Below are 25285 nucleotides of genomic sequence, written 5' to 3'. Positions count from 1 at the left end.
CTTTTGACAGCGGTGATTTAGGTTTAACATCCGGCGAAACTGAAAAAAAAATCTGTAAACGTAAAAAACGCTAGATTTGTTTTGAGAGTTCTACATTCCTTGCTGCTCACATTCTGAGAAACAAAACAAAAAAATAAAGTTTTTATTCTGAATAATACCCGTGTTCAGAAGGGGTTCTTTGGCCGAAGACGGGGTTCTGCGTGGAATTCAAGCTGAGGCAAACTGGCGGAGCAGGCCGCGGCAGCCCTCCGGTCCCGGCGTGTGGCCTGCGAGCACGGCGAACTCTCGGGACGGCAGCCGGAGCTCGCGGCGGCGGCAGCTCTGGAAACGCCGAGCGGCCAGCCCGCGGGGCTGTCTGGTTCCCAGCTGCCACGGAGGCCGGCCGCGGACGCACAGGCTGCGGAGTGCTGAGTGCGGAAGAAACAAAGGCAGCCGGCCCGAGGCGCGGCGGGGGGCGCACAGGTGCCCGGGCGGCCCGGCGGGGAATAAGGCAGGGCTGTGTTCTCCACCATGTTCCTCGGGTCGAAGCGGACCAGCCAACGCCTTAAGCCGGAGAGTCGCCAGCCGCGCGGAGGATGCCCAGCACTTTCTAAGAGCAACCGGACTCTCCGCGAATGCTTGGAGGTTCCTTATCGCGCCGCTGAGCGCGAGGCGGCTGGAAAGAGACTGAAGTTCACCCAGGTCTTCAGCAAAAGAAGGACTGAGCTCCGAGAAGCCTCCCTGAGCCCTCCTCTGGACTGCTTGAGTCCCAGCATCGTCTTCCTCCCGGAGTTTGGGATTTGGCATTCTCTGAATTTATTTCCTCTCCTTCTTCCCTCCCCGCTTTCCTTTTATGGCCCCAGGGGGAGGGGGAGAGAGAAAGGAGATTAGTATCTTTCTAATAAAAATGCAATTTTATAAGTACTTCTTTCATTTGGTGCTACAGGAGCTAGACATTACATTTCTACTCCTGGATTTAAGATAGGTCTGCCTACTGATGGCTGGCAGAGGCAAAGGCACGCATAGAGATGGGAAATATTTTCATCTTCAGATTGAACAATTGTTTGGAGAAGGAACCAAATTCAGAAAAAGCAAACCTCAGAACTGCATCCCCATCAGAATCCCCCCTCAAAGCTGGAAGTAAGGCACCACCTGCGTCTGGGGATCAGGAGCATCTGATGTGAGAGAGAAATCCCCCTTCTCCCTGGATTGTATCTTTCAAGAGGCAGAAGTGAAAAATGTCGCCATTTTGTTTGCAATCCAAAATATCTATCATCATGGCCTCTATGTTCCCCCTGAGAAGCTCCCTCAGATGATCTTTAGAACCAGGCACTGGAGCCATTTCTGGGTACCTGCTGGGTCCGCAGGAGCTACTTTCAAGGAACCTCCTCACATTTTAAGAAAAAGAAAAAGGCTCGGAAGATGCAAAGCCAGGCAGCTGTAGAGATCTGGGTTTTTCTCTCACAGTGAGAGTGCTTCCCCCACATCTTTCCTGGGGCTCCTGATCCATGCTTTTTTATTTTTAAAAAGTTTATGCTGTGGAACAAGGAGATTTTCTCCCTACCCCACCCCAGCCCACCCCACCCCACCCTAATCTCCCTGCCGAAATATGGCGCTCCTCAGAAATGCAGAGGCTGGAAAGTCAGTCTTTGTGAGAACTGGAGCTTCTGTTCTTTTGGTTGTTCAAATTTGAACTGAGCAGGCTGAGCAGACACAGGGGGCTTCTTTCAAGTAATAATTTTAGAGAAGTGTATAAAATTACCTGGGAAATAAGGAACAGTAGAGGGGGGAGAGAGACAGCTATCCACTCAGAGAGGAAAATCTTTCAGAGATACCACCATTTGAGCCCATTTCTAAAATCCACTCTTTCGCTGCGGGAGAACTGGTTTTGAGGCCTCCTCCTTGCCTCAGGGCACAGATTTTTAAATGAGATTCCAATATGATTTCCCATATCTGGCCAGTCAAGACATTCATTTTGGCTTTCAAAGAAAAAAACATCAATCTCACCCCCAGTTTCTTAGACATTAAAAAGAAATCCTTATTAAAATATCTCCTGAGTTAAAGTAATAGATTTGGGGAAGATTTCAGTGTTTCAGTGTTGAATGGTCAAAGAAAAGGGTTTTCTTCCAGATGGTATTTGAATTAAGGCCACTGAGTCGAGCAGACAGCCCTCACCCACGCAGCCCCTGACAAAGCCTCAGCGATATGGGGGCAGCGCTGCTGCTCCCTCTCGGTAGCCCCCCTCCCCTTAACCCCTCAATATTTCTGGAAAAACCAAATGCCCAAAGCCACCATCCCCAGAGTCCGCAAAGCACCTTTCCTAAAAGCAGTCTTATTACTCTCATAGTGCCAAAAAAACATCTTTAAAAAGACTAGTTTTCCTTGTTTACTTGCGTTTCCTGCTCTCCTCTTTGCTCAGCCACATTTGATCTTGGAAAGAGGTTGAAGCTGAAATGTGTTCTTAAGGGCCAGAAGCTGTCAAGGCTTTTGGTGAGCAAGATTGATCATGCCCAGACTTCCTTCAGAGCTTTGTTTGGAATAAAAGCAAGAAAACTGAAAAACCTCACATTTTCCAAAATAGCATCTCTATCTGTAAGGCGATGCTCTGGGCTAGCCAACGATGGAGGCCACTTTATATCTAATTTCCAACCCAAGCCCCCTTTGATGCTGGCCTCAGAGATGGAGTCCTATCCTTGTGCCTCGGCCGGCCTTTCTTGTTTTCTACGTAGATTTTTCTCCCCCACCAACCTCTCTCTCTCTGGCCATCAGAATGATTTATTTTCCTGCCACCGATGCCTGCCGGCCTGGGGGAGTCTGATCACTTGGTCCATTTCAAAGGAAGCAAAAGCGAATCATCATCCTCAGGGGGGAAAAGAGATACCTCCAGATTTCTCTCTCAGCCTGCTCCACTCTTTCTGGCTTGGTGGATTTTTAAAAAGTTATTGTCTGCTACTTAAAGGTGTTATCTTTTGAACCCTCCAGCACAGTCTAAGATGCGCTCAGTCTCAAGTCTCCGAATTGGAAAAAAGAGAGAGTGGACAGAGAAAGAGAACCTTTATATTCTTCCTTGGGTCGCCCTCTCTCACCCGCGGTGCTATTTCCCACAACAGAACCTGGTGCAAATATTCCTGGTGGCCAAGGAGCGGGAAGGTGCGGGAGGCAATTCGGGCTGCCAGGGAGCACCCACCGCATCTGAACCAACAAGTCCCTAGTCACAGCGACAACGACAAGGAGAAGAAGGGGAGGAAAGAAAAAGAAAAAAAGAGAGGAACAAACGCCTTCTCCCTGCTGCTAACTTCCAGCAGACTTCCTGGAAATCAGAAATACTCACCGCACCCGAGCCCTATGGGTATGAAACCCAGAATGCCAGGAGCCGCGCTCGCCCGCTCGGGCGCGGCATTTCTTTGGCTAGCCGCCGCCCTGGCTACAGGGATTTGGGCACAGGGACCTGGGGTTGTTGTCTCGCTTGGCACATGCATCTATCTTTCTGGAGCCACTCCTGAAAAGTTGATGGCGCAGGAAGGTCGGGAAGCTTCGAGAGCCGCCTCCCATTTTCCGCTTCCCGTTGCAGCCAGATGCATAGCTGCCTTGGAAAAGCCGGTTAACAATGGGCCGGGGTCCGGGGTCTGGGGGCGCGGATTCCGAGCTGGGCTTTGGGAGGGGGGCGAGGGCCTGCAGGAGGTGGGGGAAGGAGAGGCGGACAGAGGAGAGAGAGGGAGGGAGAGAGGGGTGAAGAGGGAAGAAAAGAGGGAAAGACAGACGGACAGAGAGAAAGGAAAACAGAGCCAGAGAGATCAGTGCTGAGATGCAGGAAGTGGTTTTAGAAAAGGCGGAGGAGGAAAAGGAAAATAAGAGTAGGGGAACCCCAAAAAGCATCCTTTTTCGCTCTCTCTTCTCTTTCTCTCCTTCCCTCTCTTTTTCTTCTTCCTGTCTCATCTCTCCTCTCCCTCTGCTCCTTCCTCCTGCCTTAGCAGAACTTATGTGGCTGGGATGCGAGGCCCTTGGGTGTCAAAACTTTGAAGATTAATGGATTACTTTGTTAATGACTGCAGGCGTCAGACTGAGGTGCTTAAATGATTTGTGAGGTGCGAGGCGTCTTCCCGACAGTCCCAAACAATGCGCGGAGTGTGCGGGGGAGGCAGAGGGCAGCCGCCGGCGGGACCGGCAGCAGGGCTCACACTCGCACACACACACTCACACACACTCCCAGGCGCACACACCAGATCCTTGCTGATCAGGAGGCAGGCAGGCACCCTCGCCCCCACACACACCCAGGCATCCCCATCCACACCCACATATATGTATTTTTGCCCTGAAAAAAGTGTAAATAAAGCCTCGCTGGCCCCCAATGAGGCGTTCCTTCCCGACTTTTTTGGATCAATCAAACAGACAGTGGCTTCTTTTGATTAAAGCCCAAATTGTCATTGGGCAGAAGCAATCATGTGACAGCCAATTCGGTCCAATTTCAACCTTGTCTCCATGAATTCAATAGTTTAATAGTAGCGCGGTCCCCATACGGCTGTAATCAGTGAATTAGAAAAAAAACACCCCAGCAGCGATCTTCTATGATAGATTTTTTTTTTCCTCCGCGCTCTCCTTTTTCCTGGGCCTTGCCCCCCCAAAGCCCCTCCAGAAGAGGGAACTTTTTCTCCGAGGGGGCTCCAAGGAGAAGGCCATGAATTACGAATTTGAGCGAGAGATTGGTTTTATCAATAGCCAGCCGTCGCTCGCTGAGTGCCTGACATCTTTTCCCCCTGTCGCTGATACATTTCAAAGTTCATCAATCAAGACCTCGACGCTTTCACACTCGACACTGATTCCTCCTCCTTTTGAGCAGACCATTCCCAGCCTGAACCCGGGCAGTCACCCTCGCCACGGCGCTGGCGGCCGCCCCAAGCCGAGCCCCGCGGGCAGTCGCGGCAGCCCAGTGCCCGCCGGCGCCCTGCAGCCGCCCGAGTACCCGTGGATGAAGGAGAAGAAAGCGGCCAAGAAAACCGCGCTGCCGCCCGCCTCGGCCGCCGCCGCCGCCACCGGCCCTGCCTGCCTCAGCCACAAAGGTCAGTCCAAAGACTTGGCCCCAGGTCCCCGGGACCCTCTTCCCCCTCTGGGCTGCCCCAGGAGCGGTTATGGGGGGAGGGGAGCGTAGGCTGAGAGAGAAGGGGGAGAGGGAGAGATGCTTGGCTGCCTTCCCTTCCCCTGTGGGCTCAGGAGTGGGTTTGATGGAGAGAAAAGGGATTCTGCGCTCCACAATGAGACACACATATATTTTTAAGAAGAGGGGGGGAAACTTTCCCTAACTTGTGTAATGTGGGATGATTTATTTGAGTTGGAACTGACCTCCTCTTGTCTAGTTGTCCTAGAGTTTGGCTTTTTGACAGTAATGAAGAGTGATAGATCGCTCTTGCTCAGCTAAGCAGCTGATGCATTAATTATAAATTGTGGTGTGGCTAATATAAAGTTTGCTCCCGGATGGAGAGGTTGGGGGGAACTACAGGCAGGAATTTGATGGAGGTGGAAGAGATGGGGTCTCCCTGGGCTGGGCTCCCAGGAAAGGCAGCACAATAGCTCTACTGCATCCAGGGGCGGCCATTTTGTTGCAGTTGATCTTTTCTGCTATATTTATTCTCCAGTGGAATAACCCCGCTCGGACCCCTCCACCTCCAACTGTGCGTGTGTCTCTTGTTGGTTTCCCTTTCCGCAGAATCCCTGGAAATCGCCGATGGCAGCGGCGGGGGCTCCCGGCGCCTGAGAACTGCTTACACCAACACGCAGCTTTTAGAGCTGGAAAAAGAATTTCATTTCAACAAGTACCTTTGCAGACCCCGAAGGGTGGAAATTGCAGCTTTGCTGGATTTGACTGAGAGGCAAGTGAAAGTGTGGTTTCAGAACCGCAGGATGAAGCACAAGAGGCAGACCCAGTGCAAGGAGAACCAACACAGCGAAGGGAAATTTAAAAGCCTGGAAGACTCTGAGAAAGTGGAGGAGGACGAGGAGGAGAAATCGCTCTTTGAGCAAGCCCTCAGCGTCTCCGGGGCCCTTCTGGAGAGGGAAGGTTACACTTTTCAGCAAAACGCCCTCTCTCAGCAGCAGGCTTCCAATGGACACAATGGCGATTCGCAAAGTTTCCCAGTTTCGCCTTTAACCAGCAATGAGAAAAATCTGAAACATTTTCAGCACCAGTCACCCACTGTTCCTAACTGCTTGTCAACAATGGGCCAGAACTGTGGCTCTGGCCTAAACAATGACAGTCCCGAGGCCCTCGAGGTCCCCTCTTTGCAGGACTTTAACGTTTTTTCCACAGATTCCTGCCTGCAGCTTTCAGATGCAGTCTCGCCCAGTTTGCCAGGTTCCCTCGACAGTCCCGTAGATATTTCAGCTGACAGCTTTGACTTTTTTACAGACACACTCACCACAATTGACTTGCAGCATCTGAATTACTAAAAACATTAAAGCCAAACAAAGCATCACAAAACAAAAACCCCTTTGACCAGGTGGTTTTGCCTTCTTTTATTCTGAGAGTTGATTTTTATTTTATTTTCTTCTGGACCTACCCTCTCCTTCCTTTAAATGTTGAAGATTTTCTGTTTAGTGAGTCCCCTGACCCAGTTTCAGAGCCATCTTTTACAGATTATTTTGGAGTTCTAGTTGTTTTAAATCTCATCCAACAACCCTCTATGTGATTTCCTGAAAGCAATATATGAGGCCTGCAAGAAAGTGATCATAGAATTGTACCTTCACTTTCTTTTTATTTTTGTATTACATTAGGATGCATTGTCATGCGTATTTTTGGTAGAATAAATTCTCCTTTGCTATAAGTAGCTTTCTTATTTTTTTCTCCCCCTCTTTCTCAAGGCTCATAACGGTTTCTTTTTCTTCTTTTAGTCTAACTTGGTAAATAAAATTCTCGTCATGATTCATCTTCTTTTTCAATTTTAATATATTTCTTAAGGGGGCATGTTCAAAGTCTTCAAGAGACAGCAACAAAAAAGGAAAGCCAGAAAATGCTTAAGGCTTCTGAGAAGTGTTTTGCTTTTTTTTTTTTTCCTTAAGGGAATGGATTTGGTTTTTAGTGTAGAGGTTGAAGCCATAGATTTAAATTGGTAATAGAAACAGGATGGGGCAGCTCAGAGTTGGGTCAAGCCCAAGCTTTTGAAAGTGGAGAAATAAAGTGCCTACAGAAACCCCAACTCCAGGATGGAGGAACATGGAGTTTCTTTAACAAGCCACCAGTCTGCAGGTCAATAACTAAGTTATCAACAATTCATTTATTTATACACATTTGTTTCAAACATCTACATTCCAACCCCCTCCCCCACGAATCTCCCCGCACATTTTCAGTGTGGTCGATCAGTCTCCCAGCTGTTGATGGGTCCAGGCAAACAGACCTAAAAGAGAAAAACAAAAATAAAACAAAACAGTGGTTACTAGCTGGACTTCAGAAAGGGTTTTTTCCAATCCTCTGGTTCAGTCATTCTAGGATTCTTTTTTTTTTCAGGGCCAGAAAAATCAATATTTCATTCTTAAATCTGTTTACATGGCAAATAATGGATCATTACAGCTTTGAAGTCAGGTTAGCAAGTTGAGATTTAAAATGGAGTGTTTCTGCACCCGAGGTTATAAATTAACCCAGTTTCTAGAAAGAGAAAGAGAAAAAGCACTTTAAATGAATTATCAATAAAATGTGATCTAGGGTATGTTACTGGGCTGTTCTGGTTTTTTTTCTCCCTGCTTATGTCTCCCCCTGTTTGTTTTTCCCGTACTGAGCTGTACTGATGGCTACTTACTTACCGTGAGAAAACGCAGCGTGTAAGCAACATGTGTGGGGGCGGGTTGATTTAAGAACCCGGCTCTTAATAGCAAAGGCTTGGAAGTTAGAAGGAAATAGCCATCTTTCTCCACGGGTTTGCTTCCTACCTTCCCCCACCTCTTTGCCCCCTAAGTCCCAGCAGCGACGGTAGCTTGTGAGGACCCTGGCGGGTCTCCCGCCCCAGGCGCGGAGCGGAGCGGGGCGGCCCGGCCGCGGCCAGGGCTGAGGCGCTGCTGTTTTCGATTCGTCCTACGCTCATAAATCAAACGCTTTCTATGAATGAGAATGTCATCAAAGAGATCAATTGCAGGAACACATGCACAAATAAAAATCCTCTTACGTATTTGCCGGGGATCCCCGTCCGAAAGCATTAAGTTAGAAGGCGTTTAGTCATAATTCATTTTTATTGCTCTTTTAAAACAGCAGCTTGGCTGAGCCGCGGATGCCATGAACAGCTCCGGGCCTCGGCGGCGTTTTGTCTCCTCCTCGTTCCTTCCTTTTCTAGTAGAAGAGCCCTGAAAGAGGCGCTTTGAGCCCAGCCAGCCGTTTGCAGGCGATCAGTTAAATAGTAACCAAGCTCGCCTTTCACCCACTCTTCTGTGGCGTTTAAAGATACTTTAGCTCGAGTCGTGGCGACTTTAGCTCGAGTCGTGGCGCACCAGCCGACTTGCCCAGAGGACCAAGGGTCTCCTACACGGCGGAATGAGCCCCTGGACTTCGTGGGGGTGGGGAATGAATGGAGGTACGGAAGCCTGCGGGCTCGAGGCCAGCGGAGGCTGCCTTTGTGAGCAGCACCGGGAGAGAAATGCCTTGGGCGGCCAGCCGGGGCGGAGCCGGCTCGGCTGCAAGAGCCCGGCCTGCGGGGAGCAGGGAGCAGTTCTGGGAGGCGGGTCGGTCGCTGACCCGTGTGTCTGCGGGCCTGTGTGCAAGTGCAAGCTTGTGGTTCCAAGAAAAACACCCCACCCGTGCTGGCCCAGAAAAGAGGCCTGGAGGAAGGAAGAGAGGTGGAGGGAGAGGCGCGCAGAGGCCGAGAACTAGCAAAGGAAGGAGAGCGGTGGAGGCCCGGGGCGGCTTTGTGGCGAGAGCTCTGTGGCCGAGGGGGTCGCGCAAACCTGGGCCGAGGAGGCCAACAAAAGGACACGAATGGGACATGGCGGGAAGAACGTACCCGACAGGCTTTGGCTCGGAGAGGATATTGTCTGCAATGCCAGCACGGACTCCCTCACGTCCTGCCTCCTCCCCCCAGGAGCCCCTTCTCTCCCCATCGCTGGAGGACTGATGCTCCCAAGGAAGCCGCCTCCAGGAGGGCTGCCTTGCCTTTTCCACTCTCCAAGATGAGGTTCCCCAGGTGCTGAAATTGAGGCAGGAGTGACCTTTCCTGCCTGCACTCCCTCTTAACAGTGATTGGGGATGGGTCAAAGGTCACAGAACAATATTTCAAAAGGAAATGTTTAGGGAAGATGTTTCTCTGCTACTGAGGGAATCCACAGTCAAATGCTTGCAAGAGTTTTCCCTCTTGCTGGGACAGGTTTGGGGGGAACTTCTACATGTGGAGAACAGAACGCAGAACCCTGAAAATTTGACTAACATTTGAAATGTGACTGCCTCAAGCAAAACTTCCTTCTTCTAATTGGGAAGGGAAAACTAGAGGGGAGTGGGAACCCCAAATCCACATACAATCCTCAGATAAATTTCATCTGTCGGGTTCCAATGTGGTAAACATGGTCAGAGGGACATCTATACAGCATTAGCTGCAAAGCTTCTTGGACGATCTCTGGGTTTCTTTTACCTAAGAATGCATCAATTTCCAGCCTCTGTTTGGCCTTTTCTCTCTACAAGCCAAGGGTTGACACGAAACCTAATAGTAAACAGCAATTAACGACCCCATCAGTATCAGAGTAGGATGAGGGTGATGGAAAACAGGACCCCTGGCCTGGGATGACGTTCAGATTTGCACGTGTCTCTCTAGGGAAAGACTTGAAGGTTCACACAAGGAACTACACAGTCAGTTACAAAAGGGGAGGAGGTGTTGTTGCAGAAGAAGAAAATGTCGGGTTCACCGTCAGCCATCTGTCCACCGCTCCTCCCACCTGCCGGCCCCCACCCCCACTTCAGACGTGCAGTAGAATGGGGGTGAATGGATAAAGGAAGTTCTACCACTCCTAATATCCCCATTCAGAAAAGGAGTAAACGTTTCAGGGGGAGTTCAGCGTACTTTGTTGGAGCTGTGGTCTCGCCCTTTGAGGCCCCCACCGAAGCGCGCAGGCTCCTGGGTCCTGGGGAACCAGCAGATGGCCTGCAGCTCACGGCCCGGCCCCCACGCTGGCCACGTCCGCTAGCGTCATCTCTCTCCCCCGCCTCCTACCCCCTCAAAATCCAGCGTCCGAGTAGCTGCAGATCCCGTAGGGCTCCTGAAGCAAAGCTGAGTGGGGAGGAGAAAGGGGCGGAGAGCGAAGAGAGAGGGAGGGCGAAGAACCCGGCCACCCGCGGCCTTTTCCGGCAAGCCTAGCTCCTAGGGCTCACCCGTTCCTAGGGCGTCGAATTACAGAAGCTCCTCATAGCCATGCTAATAGCCAGTGTGTGTGTTTCAGGGGGAGAGCTTCGGAGACCGTCCGTGGAGAAGGGAAGTTTCTTTTCTTTCCCTCGTCCCCTCCACGCCCACCCAGGTTCCTTCCAGCCAGCCCTCTGCGCACTTCCTTCTCCATTCGGAGGTTGGAGAGCTGGCGGCCCAGCCTCGTCCTATGCCACCGTTCTCTGCGTTCCTCACTGCCCCACGGCATCACAGCAGGAACTGTGCAGTGAAAGCGCCCGGGGACCTCCCTTCCAGTTCGGCGCGCTCCGGGCTCGGCCTGCGTGCTAGTGGCCGCCCAGCGCGCTCCGGCCCACTGATTCCCGACCCAAGAGAGCGCGGAGCTCTCTTTCCTTCTCACCTCTTGCCAGTTCAGCTTTCTTTGCAAGGTGGGGAGGGGGGCGGAGACGGGGGATGCCTCCCAGCCCCCACCCCCTGGAGGGGGGCGGCGAGCGAAGTCGGCGCGCGCAGAAGGCAGCCTCTGCTCCCCTTCACCCCAGCGCTCTGAATCTGCCCTTGCAGCCACCGCAGCTGCTGCCGCCGCCTGGGCTGCCTGGGGGGGCGACTGCGCGTCACCTAGACTGAGGAGCGCCCGGGATTTAAATGCCACTGAAACGGTGATCCATCACCGCGCGAGCCAGCAAAGTTTCGCAGGAGGCTCCTCCATTGGTTGACTTAGTCACGTGCCCCTCCCCAAGTACCCTCCGCCCTCTTGCCCCCCCTCTTGCGCACTGTACATTCATATCATTTTTCTTCTCCGGCCCCATGGAGGAAGTGAGAAAGTTGGCACGGTCACCCAGGGCTTCGCAGGATCCGGTCACTCAGTGACAGATGGACAATGCAAGAATGAGCTCCTTCCTGGAATATCCCATCCTCAGCGGTGGCGACTCGGGTACCTGCTCAGCGCGAGCCTACCCCTCCGACCATGGAATTACAACTTTCCAGTCGTGCGCGGTCAGTGCCAACAGCTGTGGCGGCGACGACCGCTTCCTAGTGGGCAGGGGGGTGCAGATCAGCCCGCCCCACCACCACCACCACCACCACCATCATCACCACCCCCAGCCAGCCACCTACCAGACTCCCGGGAACCTGGGAGTGTCGTACTCGCACTCGAGTTGTGGTCCAAGCTACGGCGGCGCGCAGAACTTCAGCGCACCTTACAGCCCCTACGCGTTAAATCAGGAAGCAGAAGTAAGTGGTGGGTACCCCTCGTGCGCTCCCGCTGTTTACTCTGGAAATCTCTCATCTCCCATGGTCCAGCATCACCACCACCACCAGGGTTATGCCGGGGGAGCGGTGGGCTCGCCTCAGTACATTCACCACTCATATGGACAAGAGCATCAGAGCCTGGCCCTGGCCACGTATAATAACTCCTTGTCCCCTCTCCACGCCAGCCACCAAGAAGCCTGTCGCTCTCCTACATCAGAGACGTCTTCTCCAGCGCAGACCTTTGACTGGATGAAAGTCAAAAGAAACCCTCCCAAAACAGGTCAGTCTTGCCATTCTGTGGATGCGCCTTGATGATTCTGGAAGGAGCTAGTATGCTTAGTTTCCAGGGAAAATTAATAATTTTTTTTTTAAGTTCTTCCTTCCTACCGGTGTTGCAGGGTGTGGGCCGATTGCCCAGGTGTGTTGGGGCAAAGGAGCACCTGGGACTGTTGTGTTTCCAAAGGGGTTGAGTTTTAGAGGTTCTGGAAGTGGGTAGGTCTTGGGGGGGGGGGGGTTCTGTTAATATCTGCAGGCTCCATTAATCACAAGTCTGACCACGCTAATGGTTGACTTCAGATTAACACTTTACACCTCATCACTCACTCTCCCCAGCTCGGTTTGTGTGGAGAAATTCTTGATCGCCCCTTTACCTGAATGTTGCTCTGAAGCGTGTAGGGGATTTCATATCGATTGTAAAAATTTTTCCTTTTTCTCTCGTCGCTTCCCACCCTGCCCCCAGGGAAAGTTGGAGAGTATGGCTACGTGGGTCAGCCCAATGCGGTGCGCACCAACTTCACCACGAAACAGCTCACGGAGCTGGAGAAGGAGTTCCACTTCAACAAGTACCTGACGCGCGCCCGCAGGGTGGAGATTGCGGCGTCCCTACAGCTTAATGAAACCCAAGTGAAGATCTGGTTCCAGAACCGCCGAATGAAGCAAAAGAAACGAGAGAAGGAGGGCCTCTTGCCCATCTCTCCGGCCACCCCACCGGGAAGCGAGGAGAAGGCCGAGGAATCCTCAGAGAAGTCCAGCTCCTCGCCCTGCGTTCCTTCCCCGGGGTCTTCTACCTCAGACACTCTGACTACCTCCCACTGAGGCCGCCCCCAGCCCAGACTCCGCAGCCTAGACTCCTCCTCGGGCTGAGACTTGTTACTCAAAGCACATTCTTAGCTTATCTTCCTTTCCATTTACAGTCTCTCTTCCTTTCTGATCCTATCTGGGGAGCTCCTGGCTAGAATAATGTGTTTCCAGAGAATTCTGGACTAAAGGTTTGATTGGTGGTGGTGGTGATGGTGGGGCGTTAGCTCTTTAATGCGGATTGAGTGCCAGCATCAATTTTCTCATGGTCCCTAATACCCCTCTACTTTTAGGAGATTTCCACAGGAAAATAGTCTTCTTTGCCAGCAGAAACATGTCAGAGGAAGGCCTCTCATCTTTTATCTATCTGCATATTTACAATTCTCCCCTACTTTGCCCTTAAAGTAGGATGGAGAGAGAGTCCAGGAGCTCATGAAGAAGAGATGCACTATGATCGTGTTTACACAATTAATTCAGCTCTTAATTTAAGTCAGTTTCATGTGTGTGAGTTTGCTGGTTGTAAATACTTTGTCCTGAGAGATTTATCTTTATACAGATTTTCTAGAAATGTTTAGATTAAGTGACTAAAACAGGGTGGGAAAACTCTTAAAGCTGGTACAATTTTATATGTGATTATAAGTTAAAGAATTAAAACCCTCATTTAAACTCAATCAGATGCCTCAGAGGATGGTCTCAATTTGTTCTTTCAGTGTGTTCAGAACAAGGTTCAGAAACCTTGCTTCCTGTGCTAAGTGTCTCCCCATCCCCACCCTTTCTTGTTTCTCTGGCCACACTCGATTTAAAATTTGTGCTGGATTATTCGGAACCTAAAGATATTCTTCAAATAAGCTTTTTCCTTTCATAGTTATCTTAGCTGGACATGATGTATTTTCAGCTCAATTGTTAATGTGATGGATGGCACAATGAATGTATATTTTGTGTGATTCGTGAATAGTCTTTTGCATGTCGCACAATGTTTTGATGTCCCTAAAGTACCACACTGAGTTCTATCAGTTATCCTTTGTGAGTCTATGATATTCCCCATTTCCTGTACAATCATGAACAGCTCTGAGATCCTGCAGTAATGTGATCCAGAGCAAAGTTTACGGGTCTTAAGATGTCTGTAATAAATATATTCAAGTTTCAGATATGCTTAAGCATCTGTGTATTTGACTTGGCTATAATTTGTTGGTTCCTACAAAGTTGGCTCATTTCATGCAGGAAAGGAGAGAAGGGTGGTGTGTATTTTCAAAGAGGTGGGCCTTTTCTTGAAGACAAGTAAATGCTTTCCATTCTGTAGCTGAAGCTTCCCCTATGAGTGTAATTGCAACTAACCAGTGTTTATTTAATAGGTTTTCTTTAAAATAACAATAGCTCCCTTATTATAATCAAATTTCATAATGGAAAAAATGAATGGTGAAGAAATTTATGAAGCAGATCTATTTTTGAAACAAACATGGATACTTCGTGGGTCAAGTGCTAACCTTTTCACCTCCAACCGAATGTTGACGTATGTATAAACAGAGCCCCCTTCAAAAGCCGAAACTCTTCAGTCAGTCTTTCCTCACATCAGCGAACCAAGAGCTAGGAGATTCACATTTAATTAGCTCCAGTATAAAGCTGTTTGAGGATCCGTCCCCCACCCCATCTTTCTTCCTTCTTTTTGGATTGCCAGAGAGTGTTCCAGGATATTCCACTCTTTAAACTGAGTGGGGTCTGTTTTCAGTAAACCTTTGCATCTCTCCTCTCATTCCTCCCGTCAATATCCACTCCTTCCTGCCACTTCTGCAGCTCCCCTCTCCACCCCCCTGGGTTCACATCTCATTCTCATTAGATGCAGTTTTGATTTCATAGCCATCACAGCTGTAATAGATCTGCAGTTCTAATTCCATGCCACCTAACCCAGAAAAAAAGGTTTTTATCTTCTTTGGGCTCAACAGGTTCTTCCAGGTAAACTTGTGGAAGCCGCCGTGGGGTCTTTCAATATTCAAGTTGCTTCCGATCAAGGCATGTATCTGCTCTTAAACAGAGGAAGCCAACAAATCAGAGAGTTCAAAGTGGCTCTCCTCCTACACTTCTTACCACTTTCCCTTTACTTTCACACATTTTTAGAGGCTTTTATTTAGCCCCAAGAGTACAGCAGAAATTTTACAGCATCACAAACAAAAACAGACATATGACTTCCTTCCTCTCCAAAGGGTGTTTCACAAAGAATGAGCAGGGGGTTGGGGGAGAAATCCTACAAAAACTTGGAATTTGCAGGCCTCCTATAGCACCCGTGAGATTTCCTGTACTTCCCTGTCAAAGGGGAAGCCTGGACTTTGCAGGCACCGTTGCTGCGGCCATATCAAGGGCACCCGGTGCTCTCCCCTCGGCTTCTGGGTTCTGGGGTTGCCTCTAAAAGACTCAAGTGGATGCAGGAGAACTTCAAAGTCGGCCAACTCTTTCTTTCATTTCCCTTCCTGGCCTTATACGGTATCTTTTGTTTATTAGTGTAAGGCCACACAGCAAAACAGATGGCTGGTTTCCAAATACTTTAATGTGTTAAAATGTCATTTGCATGCCACTGCCATGATTTCAATATCTAAAAGCAGGGCCCGACCAGCTGGAATCCCAGAGATTCCAATCTTCAAGGTGCTGTTTTAATGTAGCTGAGAGGAGAACGATAAATTATGGCTGACCATCCCAAGCCTTCTCTAGGTCGTGGAATAAATCAGTTAACAAGCAATGCATTTAGGAAACATTAATATACCTTTCAACAAGGAAAACATTTGTATCTTTTTAGTTGTCCCAATCAATTAAATCAAAGGCGCTTAACACATTCTATTTCAAGGTCTCCCTTTTTCCACTTTGGTCTCTGAGGAGCACAGTTAGCTCCTTGAAAAATGACAGCAATGGTAACTGAAACAACAAAAAAGGGCAAACAGAAAAGAACATTTTACTGATAAATTAAAAAGGACAAGAGTCTCAATTAGGGACTTTAGATAACTGCAATATAAAATTCCAGTTTCAAATGCTTTTTCCTCACTTCCCTCACATTCATTCAGAGTACTTCCGAAATTCAGGGTGTCCTCAAACTAGGCTGAGTTGAGATGGTGCTGTGGCTCTGAAGTCTGCTCTGGGCTTCACCTTTGAAAGTTTACTTTTGGAGGCTATTCAGATGCCACGGTGTTTTCCTCTGGGGCAATCAGATTCAAACCGATCAATATTTACTCAGTCTGAAAGGGTTGTTGAAAAGGCTGCTAACAACAAACTGCTTAGCTGCTCACCCCTGTTTAATCTCAGGTTCACCGAAAGTTCAAGAAGAGATGAATGCAGTGATGGGTCACTTTAGAATGAGTCCCAGCGGTTTATCTGAGCTCTCCGCTAAAGGCAACAATTATAGTTCCATCCCTCTTTGGGAAAGGGGCAACTTTCCTATTATTCTTTTGCTAAACAGTGTTTACTAGAAACTTAAAACACTTTCCTCTCCCTTCTTGGCTCTTTTTTTGGGGGAGGAGGGAGAGGAGCTTCCAGCTGCCCTTCTTGTCCTCCTGCCTCCTCCTCTAGCTTTCTGCCAACCCACTAGGTTTCATTTGACTTAAAATAAATCACATTGAATATTTAAAACACATTAAATTAGCCTGACAGAAGAGATCCGATTTATTTCAGATGCCATGAGCTATGAAATGAAGCTCTTTGGGCCATTAGAGTTGATCTTCTTTGAGAAAGTACAGGGCAAGATTGAATTGAAATCCGTTTGCGTTTGAGTAATATCGACAATCAGAGCCCCAATACCCATCTGAGATGGCTGTTTAGACAGGAGTGGTGGGGAGAGGCGGGGGAATTGACTTGTGCAGAAGCAAATACCTCATGTGGAAAGTCAACTTTAAAATTTTACACCCTCCTAGTGCATGAACTACTAAGATGAAAAAGGAAGACCCAAGAAAGCCAGTAGGGAATGGTGGGAGAAGATGCCGGACACTAAAGCTAATTGCTACAGCTCTTCAGAGGTCAAAGTTCATGTAATCACTGCATAAATGCATACTAAATAGGGACTTATTAAGCTTTTCTGATGGCTGAGCACGTCTGTGGAAAAAACGGTCACTGCTGTTTGTGTTTCTTCCTGAAGAATAGTAATCCTTGCAGTAGAAGCTCTAGGAGTCTGAGTCTTCAATTTACTATTTTGAATGACAGGCAACCTTTCTGTTTCAAAATTTTGAAATCAGTGCCTGGACAGCACCTTTCTTTGTATTGGATAGGATTGTAAAATACCTCTCTCACTCTTAGAAATACTATGGCTTTTTCAACACACACAAGAACACAAGTTAGCATATCCTTATCAGATAAGCTACTCACTAGAGAGCTAACTTTGGTGACCCTCTGCTGTAGATCAGGCTACTTTTTGCCTGCATTTCTGATAGCACACACAAGTTCTGCCTCACGACTTCTTGTGCCTAGATGACCAGAATTGAAAGGGACCCATCTACCAACCTCTCATTTTATGAGTCAGAAAAATAAGGCGCCCAAAGGTGGCTTGATTTGACTTAGAGCACATAGTATCAATACTCTTACTTCCTAAATAAAAAACGGAGTGGCTTAGAACCTGAGGCCAGTGCACTTCTTAATTCTAAGTTCTTGATTCAATTTTGTGCCTTCTCATTTATTCTACGTGATTTGTCTCAGGCTGGATAGTGTTTACATTTTTCCACTTCTGGCTTACTAGCCACCCATTTAGTCAAGTCCTTGATTTTGAGGCCATCAGAATTACTGAATCTTTGAAACAACCTCCCAGTTGAATATTTCTGCCATCTTGTTTGAACAATAAAATCTTGGGCTACTTGCTCTTAAAGACATCTGCTCTTAAAATATAAAAATAGAGATGGAGAGAGGAGGTAAAATTCAACACACATATGTTGTTGTTGTTGTTTTTAAACCTACACTAGGGAAGAATAAATGAAAGAGGAGTTAACTGCACCCAAGTTCAACCTCCATTAAATTGTCAAGACGTATCAGCTAGAAAGGGCTTAGAGCTGCAAGGAACATTCCAGGAGTTGTCTTATCCCTGAATCTTTTTTGTGTGTGTTTGTTTCTGTTTGGTTTGTGGCACACTATAGCCTCCTGAATTGTTCTGATCCATATTTCTTAATTTTTTCCATGACTCACTCACATACCTAAAACACACACACACACATGTCAAGCCCAAACAATTAACATAATGTTTCCTGCAGCACAACTTTCCACATTTTCCTTCCTCTCTGGGGTCCTTCTGACCTCAGCAGAACCTGCTGCCTGAAAGGATATCTATGGCTATCAGTGTTTGAAAAGCTGAACTGGAAACTCTAGCGTTTTAGAGCCTTATTTTTAATTATACCAGTCATCAAATATAGCTGACCTATATTGCAGAACTGCAAACCAAGTATCAATCAAGCAACTTTGCTCCTTAGACGCTAGCCTACAAACGCTTTTTCTTTCCTTTTCCTTTTCCTTGTTTTTTTTTTTTTTTTTTTTTTGGCCAATCGCAAAGCCCAATCGCGTCCTGCAAAACATCCTGGAAAGACTTCATTTGGTGTTTATTAGAAATAAGTGAAAAGACCAATGTTTCCTTTTTAACATTTCCAGACACAACTAAAATATGTATGTCCATTTTTTGAACAGCCCATTAATTTTTTCTCATTAAAATGTGTTTGTAAAACCTCTAGTCCCAAGGCTAATCTATAGGAATCAGATTGTTTCGCGTTTTCATTTTAGGCTTGGGTATTACTTGGTTAGGCAAAAAGAATACGCAATTGGTTGTAATAGAAAATAAAGGAAAAATTATCAAATGATTTTTCTTTTTAAACTAGGAAACTTTTTAGCCGCGCTGGACATTTTAAAAATTATGACCCGCTTCCTTTTAAAAGAAAAAAGGCCACAAACGCGTGAGAATGCAGAAAGCGAGGATTTAAAGTGGTAGGACGCCCCCTCCACCACCAGCCCCCGCCCCCAGAAATATCAGCAATACGGTTCTGGGTAAGAGCGGGCATCTTCCATTCTGAGGAACGAATGGGGTCCCTCCTTGGGAACGCGCAGGGGGCAGCTGCCCGCGCCTCGGGGACCGCTCGGCTCCGCGCTCAGCTGGCCGGCTCTGCCCGCTGCAGACCCGCGCCGGCGTCGTGGCGGCCCGGCCGGTGCAACGGCCTCGGGGATGCCCCCCGGGGTTCGCGCGCGCCCGCGGCGGGGAGGGGAGTCCCCGCACCAGGTTGAGACGACTTTCCTTCCTCAGCTTCCCCGCCCTCTCTCTCCGAATTCTTGAATTCTTCAGCCCGGGCCGCCGCTGCCCTCCTGGTCCCTCCGGGCCGCACGCGCGGCAGGGAGCGAGCAGCATCCGGTCCCTTCCGGAGCGCGCAGGCGGCGCCTTCTCAGCGTGCGCCCGGGGTGGGTCGACAGCGACCGGGACGGGAGGCGGGAGCGTTCCCGGAGGCTGCGGAGAGCCCCGCTTTGTCTCAAGGGACCGCTGGGAAGTTTCCTCCTTTTCCCGCCCGCATCCCTCTCCTTCCAGGTGCTCCAGGAAGTCGCCGGAGCTGAAGGTGGGCCTAGAATGCCGTGGGCGCTGCCCGACGCCCAGTGAGGGGTCTCGGGGCTCCGTCTCGCCACGCGGGGTGAAGGACGTAGCTACTCCAGAAGTACTCCTTTCCCAGGAGAAACAACTGGTTCCCTGGTTTGTCCCTCTGAGATTTAAAAGGGAGAGGGAGCTTTTACTCCCTGTCTGTTCTCTTCCCGTAGTTTCAAAATACGTTTAGTTGAATTACATATTCAATTTCAGTATTGGGGAGTGGTGGGGGTTGCAGGTGTGATGAGTAGAGATCTCCAAACATCGGAAGTTCCTAGAGAGACGAGTGCTTCTCTAAGTTAGGGAAGCATCCTTGCTTCTCGAATGTCCTCTTCTCATTCAGTTGCAGAGTCAAACCCCACCTTGCCTCAAATTTCACTGCTTTCTAGAAAGTTTCCCGTACTACTTGCCACTCTTTCAGCTGAGCCTCCCCTGAGAACTCCGCCCTTTACGCAGGAAGCTTTGTTAGACAACACCTAAGTGGGATTGTGACGACTATCCATGTGTGTTAGTCTTGGCTCCCTCGAATGGATCTTAAGCTTCTTGAGGGCAGGGCCCTTGACTTGCAGTTACATGAAGAGACGGTCCCTGTGGAAAGAGCTCTGGAGAGAATTCAGGACACCTGTGTTTAGTCTTTTCTCATTCACAGTATGAGCTTGGGTAGATACTTTATCTTTCTATACTTCCAGAATTCTTGAACTGTAAAATAGGCGACTGTTCTTGTTGACTTTTAAGTTGTCCTCTAAAATTTATGTGGCTTTTCAGTATGCTGTTTTATACTGTGTTTATCCAGGATTTCTCTGAGCCAAGCCCCTATGTCAAATGCTTTACGTACATGAACTCATTGAATCCTTACTCAGCAAGCAAGTATTTTGATTATTTTGATTTTACAGTAAGGAAATGGAGGGGTCCAAGATGCTAGGTAACTTATCCACTGAATCCAGAGCCCAAACTCTTGCCAACTTTGTTGTAGGGCTTCTCCACAGGGCCAGCTGGGTAAGTCCTCTACACAGTTATCAGGCTGTTGTTGTTTGATACAGGTACTATAGTGGGTAATTGCACGCTAATAAAGAATTAGACAGCTGGCAGAACTGATTGTTTAATATCAGACATATATGCCAACTGTGGCTACACATTCTTGGGAAAATACGTAAATGACAAATATTTGAATGAAAAAAGCTGAAGAGAGAGGTCAAATCTAACAAAGACAATGAGAGGAATATTTTAACAATAAAAGTCTTTTTTCATATCTGACATTAATTGATTATGGGAATTATTTTCAGAAAGAAGATAGATATCCTTTATATTCACAAATTATGTCTGTGGCACTCCTAACATGTGGACAAAAATGGAAATATTCAATATAAAATACAAATGTTTTGTCTCTGTGAAAGCTAGCAACGGTACGGTTGAAAACATTTGAATGCATGATATTACAACCCTCAGTTTTCATTTGGTTATTTTATATACAGGCATACCTTGGACATAAGGTGGGTTCAATTCCAGACACCACAATAAAGCAAATATTGCAATAAAGTGAGGCACACAAATTTTTTGGTTTTCCAGTGCATATAAAAGTTATGTTTACATTATACTGTAGTCTATTAAGTATGCATAGCATTTTGTCTAAAAAACCATGTCATACCTTATTTAAAAATATTTTATTGCTAAAAAATGCTACCTATTGTCTGAGCCTTCAACGAATTATAATCTTTTTGCTGGTGGGGGGTCTTGCCTCAATGTTGATAGTGCTGACTGATCAGGGTGGTGGTTGCTGAAGGTTGGGGTGGCTGTGGTGGTTTCTTACAAGAAGACAATAATGAAGTTTGCCGCATCGATTGACTCTTCTTTTCATGAGCCATTTCTCTGAAGCATGTGATGCTGTTTAATAGCATTTTACTCCCAGTAGAACTTCTTTCAAAATTGGAGTCAATCCGCTCAAACCCTGCTGCTGCTTTATCAACTAAGTTTATGTAATATTCTAAATCCTTTGTTATCATTTTAACAATCTATACAGCATCTTCACCAGGAGTAGATTCCATCTGAAGAAACTACTTTCTTTGCTCACCCATAAGAAGCAACTCCTCATCTGTTAAATTTTTTATCATGAGATTGCAGTCATTCAGTCACATGTTCAAGCTCCACTTCTAATTCTAGTTCTCTTGCTATTTCCACCACATCTGCAGTTACTTCCTCCACTGAAGTCTTGAAACCCTTGAAGTTGTCCAAGAGGGTTGGAATGAACTCTTCCAAACTCCAGTGAATGGTGATATTTTGACCTCTTCCCATCAATCACACATGTTCTTAATGGCATCTAAGATGGTGAATCCTTCCCAGAAGGTTTTCAATTGACTTTGCCCGGGTCCATCAGAAGAATCACTATCTATGGCAGCTATAGCCTTATGAAATGTATTTCTTAAATAATAAGACTTGAAAATAGAAGTGACTCCTTGATCTGTGGGCTGCAGAACGGATGTTGTGTTAGCAGGCATGAGAACAACATTAATGTCGTACATCTCCCTCAGAGCTCTTGGGTGACCAGGTGCATTGTCAACCAGCAGTAATGTTTTGAAAGGAATCTTTTTTTCTGAGCAGTATGTCTTAACAATGGGCTTAAAATAGTCATTAAACCACGTTGTAAACAGGTGTGCTTTGTTATGCCATTTACAGAGCACAGGCAGAGTAGATTTAGCATAATTCTTAACGGCCCTACGATTTTTGCAAGGGGAAATGAGCACTGGCTTCAATTTAAAGTGACCAGCTGCATTAGCTCCTAATAAGGGATTCAGCCTGTCCTTTGAATCTTTGAAGCCAGGTGTTGACTTCTCCTCTCTAGCTATGAAAGTCCTAGACTGCATCTTCTTCCAATATAAGGCTGTTTTGCCTACATTAAAAGTCTGTGGTTTAGTGTAGCCACCTTCGTTAATGATCTTAGCTAGATCTTCTGGAGAACTTGCTGCAGCTTCTGCATCAGCCCTTGCTGCCTCACCTGCGCTTTTATGTTATGGAGTCAGTGTCTTTCCTTAAACCTCATGAACCAACCTCTGCTAGCTTGAAACTTTCCTTCTGCAGCTTCCTCCCCTCTCTCAGCCTTCACAGAGTTGGAGAGAGTTAGGGCCTTGCTCTGGATTAGGTTTTGGCTTAAGGGAATGTTGTGGCTGGTTTGACTTTCTATCTAGATCACTATAACTTTCTCCATATCAGCAATAAGGCTGTTTTACTGTCTTATCATTCCCATGTTCACTGGAATTTTAATTTCCAGCACTTTTAATTTCCTTTAAGAACTTTTCCTTTGCGTTTACAACTTGGCTAACAGTTTTCCACGAGAGACCTAGCTTTCAGCCTGTCTTGGCTTTCAATTTGATGCCTTCCTCACTAAACTTAATCATTTCTTGGTTTTGATTTAAAGTGAAAGATGTGTGACTCTTCCTTTCGCTTGAACACTTAGAGGCCACTGTAGGGTTATTAATTGGCTTAATTTCAATATTGTCATGTCTTGAGGAATAGAGAGGCCCAAGGAGAGGGAGAGAGATGGGGAAATGGGAGGTCAGTGGAGCAGTCAGAACACACACATTTATTGATTAAATTTGCCTTCTTACGTGGGCGTAGTTCATGGTGCCCCAAAACAATTACAATACCAACATCAAGAATCACTGATTGGGGGCTGGCCCCATGGTGTGGTGGTTAAGTTTGCACACTCTGCTTCAGCAGCCTGGAGTTTATGGGTTTGGATCCCAGGTGCAGACCTACATACCACTCATCATACCATGCTGTGGTGGCATCCCATATACAAAATAGAGGAAGATTGGCACAGATGTTAGCTCAGGGACAATCTTGCCCAAGCCAAAAGAGGAAGATTGGCCACAGATGTTAGCTCAGGGCCAACTTCCTCATATGCACACGCAAAAATCACTGATCATAGATCACCATAGCAAATGTAATAATAATGGAAAAGTTCAAAATAATATGAGAATTACCAAAATGTGACAGAGACATGAAGTGAGTAAATGTGCCAATAGACTTACTTGACACAGGGTTGCCACAAACCTTCAATTTGTAAAATACACAATGGCTAAATCTAGTCACAATTTACACTTGAAGAAAAAAAGAAGAGACTAATTCATCTTCATCCTAAAGGGCTAGTCCCTATAGTTTACAACTTAGCCCTTCTTGACTAAGAATAACCAGAGGAGCCAGGTTCGACTAGAACTTGAAGGAATATAGTATGAGGCCTAAAGAGAGCCAGTCTTTAGAAGCCAGGTATTCCCACAACTCAATTCACATGAAGTCAGATTAAGAGTTGCAGTAAAAGAACATTCTTTGCTCCTTCCTACTTTTCTAACTTTCATAAGTGAACAAGGACTTGGCATAATTACAAACATTACAATATTACTGATATTATTTAGTTATAGAATCATGGAACCTAAGACAAGAAGAGACATTAGATGTCATCTAATCCAATTTTTCCAATTCACAGGTGAAGAAACTGAGGCCCAGAAAGGTGCTAGCAGCAATAGTGGTAAGAAAAAAATATTTACTTATATCTTTAATATACACTTAAGTGGATATTAAGAATGGCAGGCAAAATTAATCTCAGGCTAGATGTATTAATAACATTAATAATTAATTACTGTATTAAGTATAGTGATTACAGTAATTAATTGCAGTAATAATTAAATACTGAAGACTTAAAAGTTATTAAGAATAAGCAGGTTTGAATAACTAGATATATGGCCAGAGGGTCTCTCCTTCCTACTTTCCTCTATTCATCCTACAGAGTGACTGCCCAGCTCCCTGCTATCCCATAGGTAAACAGAAACTGGCTGATCCATTTCATTTCTTCCATTTCTGAAATTCTTTATGTGGTTTGACAGATGAGACAGAGACAAAAAATCAAGAAGAAAGCCAAGCTTCTTAATTGCCCTGCCTAAGCTACTCAGATGGCATATTAGCTCCCTGGTTGCTGCTTGATTCAAGCTCTGTGGAAGTTGAGGGCATTCTGGCTTCGTTGATGTGTTCCCTGTGGACCACAAGGACTTCACCTGCAATTCATTATCTTGTATAAAAAATACTCCTCTACGAGAGAGATCCAGACGTTAACAAGTTGTGACAACTTATTTTTTTATGTTAACATTTATTGAAGGCTTTCTTTGTACCTGATGCTGAGCTAAGAGTTTTATATGTATCATCTCAGTTATTCTTCACAGCAGCCCTATGATGTGGGTTTTATTATCCCCATATACAGGTGGAGAAACTGAGACTTAGGGAAGTTCTGTAAGTTTCTGACCATTACACAGTGAGTGATTAGTAAAGTTGGAATTGGCAGCCCATTCATTTAATCCTCACATGTGAAAGCCTCATATCTTAAGAATGTAAGAGTAATAATGTAATTAATGCTAACCTTAAATTTCATTTCAGATTAAAAATATTTATATTTTAGAAGAGTGGGGTTAGGTTGTTATATATATGTTATATATGTATACTATGAAAGATCTTAATTTTTTAAAATAAAAAATATTAAAAGTATATAACTGTACACATGCACATAAAAAAGTTTATTTTTCTATCTGCAGTTTTATTGCTGACAGAATTGAAGCTCTCAGAATAAGAATGACTTGCTTGCAATGCGCATAGCATAGTGAAAAATAGCATGATTCTATTATATCACACAGATAAAATTATTATAGAAAGAAAGAAAAAAAAGACCAGTAGCATCACATTCCCGCAAAGATAGCTGTTTTCTTTAGGCCAGTCTTTGTCCCTATGTATACTTTTACTTCAGGGCCATTATTGTGTGCCATGATTTTGAATTCTACTTTTGTCATTTATGTTATATCATAAACATTATCTGTGTTTGTGTGGCATAATTTTTATTTAATAATTAGTTAAAACAGTGTATGTGCACATATTGCATCAGATATTTTTCTTTCTTTCTTTTTCTTTTTTTAAACATGAATGATTGTTCACCTATGGAAAGAATACAAGAAACTGAACAGTCTTTGCCTTTTTAAAGATTTTATTTTTTATTATTTCCTTCTTCTCCCCAAAGCCCCCCAGTAAACAGTTGCATATT

General features: G+C 46.3%; 2 protein-coding genes and 2 long non-coding RNA genes across 5 annotated transcripts; 3 read left to right on the top strand and 1 right to left on the bottom strand.

The window, feature by feature from the left end:
* The first annotated feature begins 762 nt into the window (after window positions 1-762).
* HOXA2 (homeobox A2) lies at window positions 763-7078 on the top strand. Its single transcript, XM_014841016.3, has 2 exons — window positions 763-5036; window positions 5681-7078. Exons 1-2 carry the CDS (start codon window positions 4655-4657, stop codon window positions 6418-6420), a joined length of 1122 nt encoding a protein of 373 aa, XP_014696502.1. The 5' UTR covers window positions 763-4654; the 3' UTR covers window positions 6421-7078.
* Window positions 7079-7225: 147 nt separating this feature from the next.
* Window positions 7226-11000, bottom strand: LOC106831032 (uncharacterized). The gene is made up of 2 exons (XR_001398047.3): window positions 10717-11000; window positions 7226-7364 (listed from the first exon to the last, which is right to left on the bottom strand). It is a non-coding gene; the product is annotated as an uncharacterized lncRNA (long non-coding RNA).
* Window positions 11001-11186: 186 nt separating this feature from the next.
* Window positions 11187-13796, top strand: HOXA1 (homeobox A1). 2 transcript variants are annotated; one of them, XM_014841018.3, is made up of 3 exons: window positions 11187-11546; window positions 11750-11844; window positions 12304-12437. In XM_014841018.3, the coding sequence occupies exons 1-2, from the start codon at window positions 11187-11189 to the stop codon at window positions 11807-11809; spliced, it is 420 nt and encodes a 139-aa protein (XP_014696504.2). In that variant the 3' UTR covers window positions 11810-11844; window positions 12304-12437. The 2 variants fall into 2 exon arrangements, with proteins under 2 accessions (XP_014696504.2, XP_014696503.2); XM_014841017.3 differs by having other exon boundaries at window positions 11187-11844; window positions 12304-13796.
* A 4825-nt stretch (window positions 13797-18621) lies between these two features.
* Window positions 18622-24695, top strand: LOC123288222 (uncharacterized). Its single transcript, XR_011503598.1, has 3 exons — window positions 18622-19189; window positions 23690-23731; window positions 24087-24695. It is a non-coding gene; the product is annotated as an uncharacterized lncRNA (long non-coding RNA).
* Window positions 24696-25285: the final 590 nt, after the last annotated feature.

Source organism: Equus asinus, chromosome 1 (assembly GCF_041296235.1).
Source record: "Equus asinus isolate D_3611 breed Donkey chromosome 1, EquAss-T2T_v2, whole genome shotgun sequence".
Lineage (NCBI taxonomy): Eukaryota > Metazoa > Chordata > Mammalia > Perissodactyla > Equidae > Equus > Equus asinus.
The sequence above is the reverse complement of the archived record's forward strand: the minus strand, read 5'-3'. Positions and strand labels throughout refer to the sequence as shown.

Coding starts and splice junctions, on each gene's coding strand:
- HOXA2 (XM_014841016.3), top strand. CDS start 4,655: ATGAATTACGAATTTGAGCGAGAGATTGGTTTTATCAATAGCCAGCCG. Junction 5,037..5,680: donor TGCCTGCCTCAGCCACAAAG/GTCAGTCCAAAG, acceptor CCCTTTCCGCAG/AATCCCTGGAAATCGCCGAT.
- HOXA1 (XM_014841017.3), top strand. CDS start 11,187: ATGGACAATGCAAGAATGAGCTCCTTCCTGGAATATCCCATCCTCAGC. Junction 11,845..12,303: donor AAGAAACCCTCCCAAAACAG/GTCAGTCTTGCC, acceptor CCCTGCCCCCAG/GGAAAGTTGGAGAGTATGGC.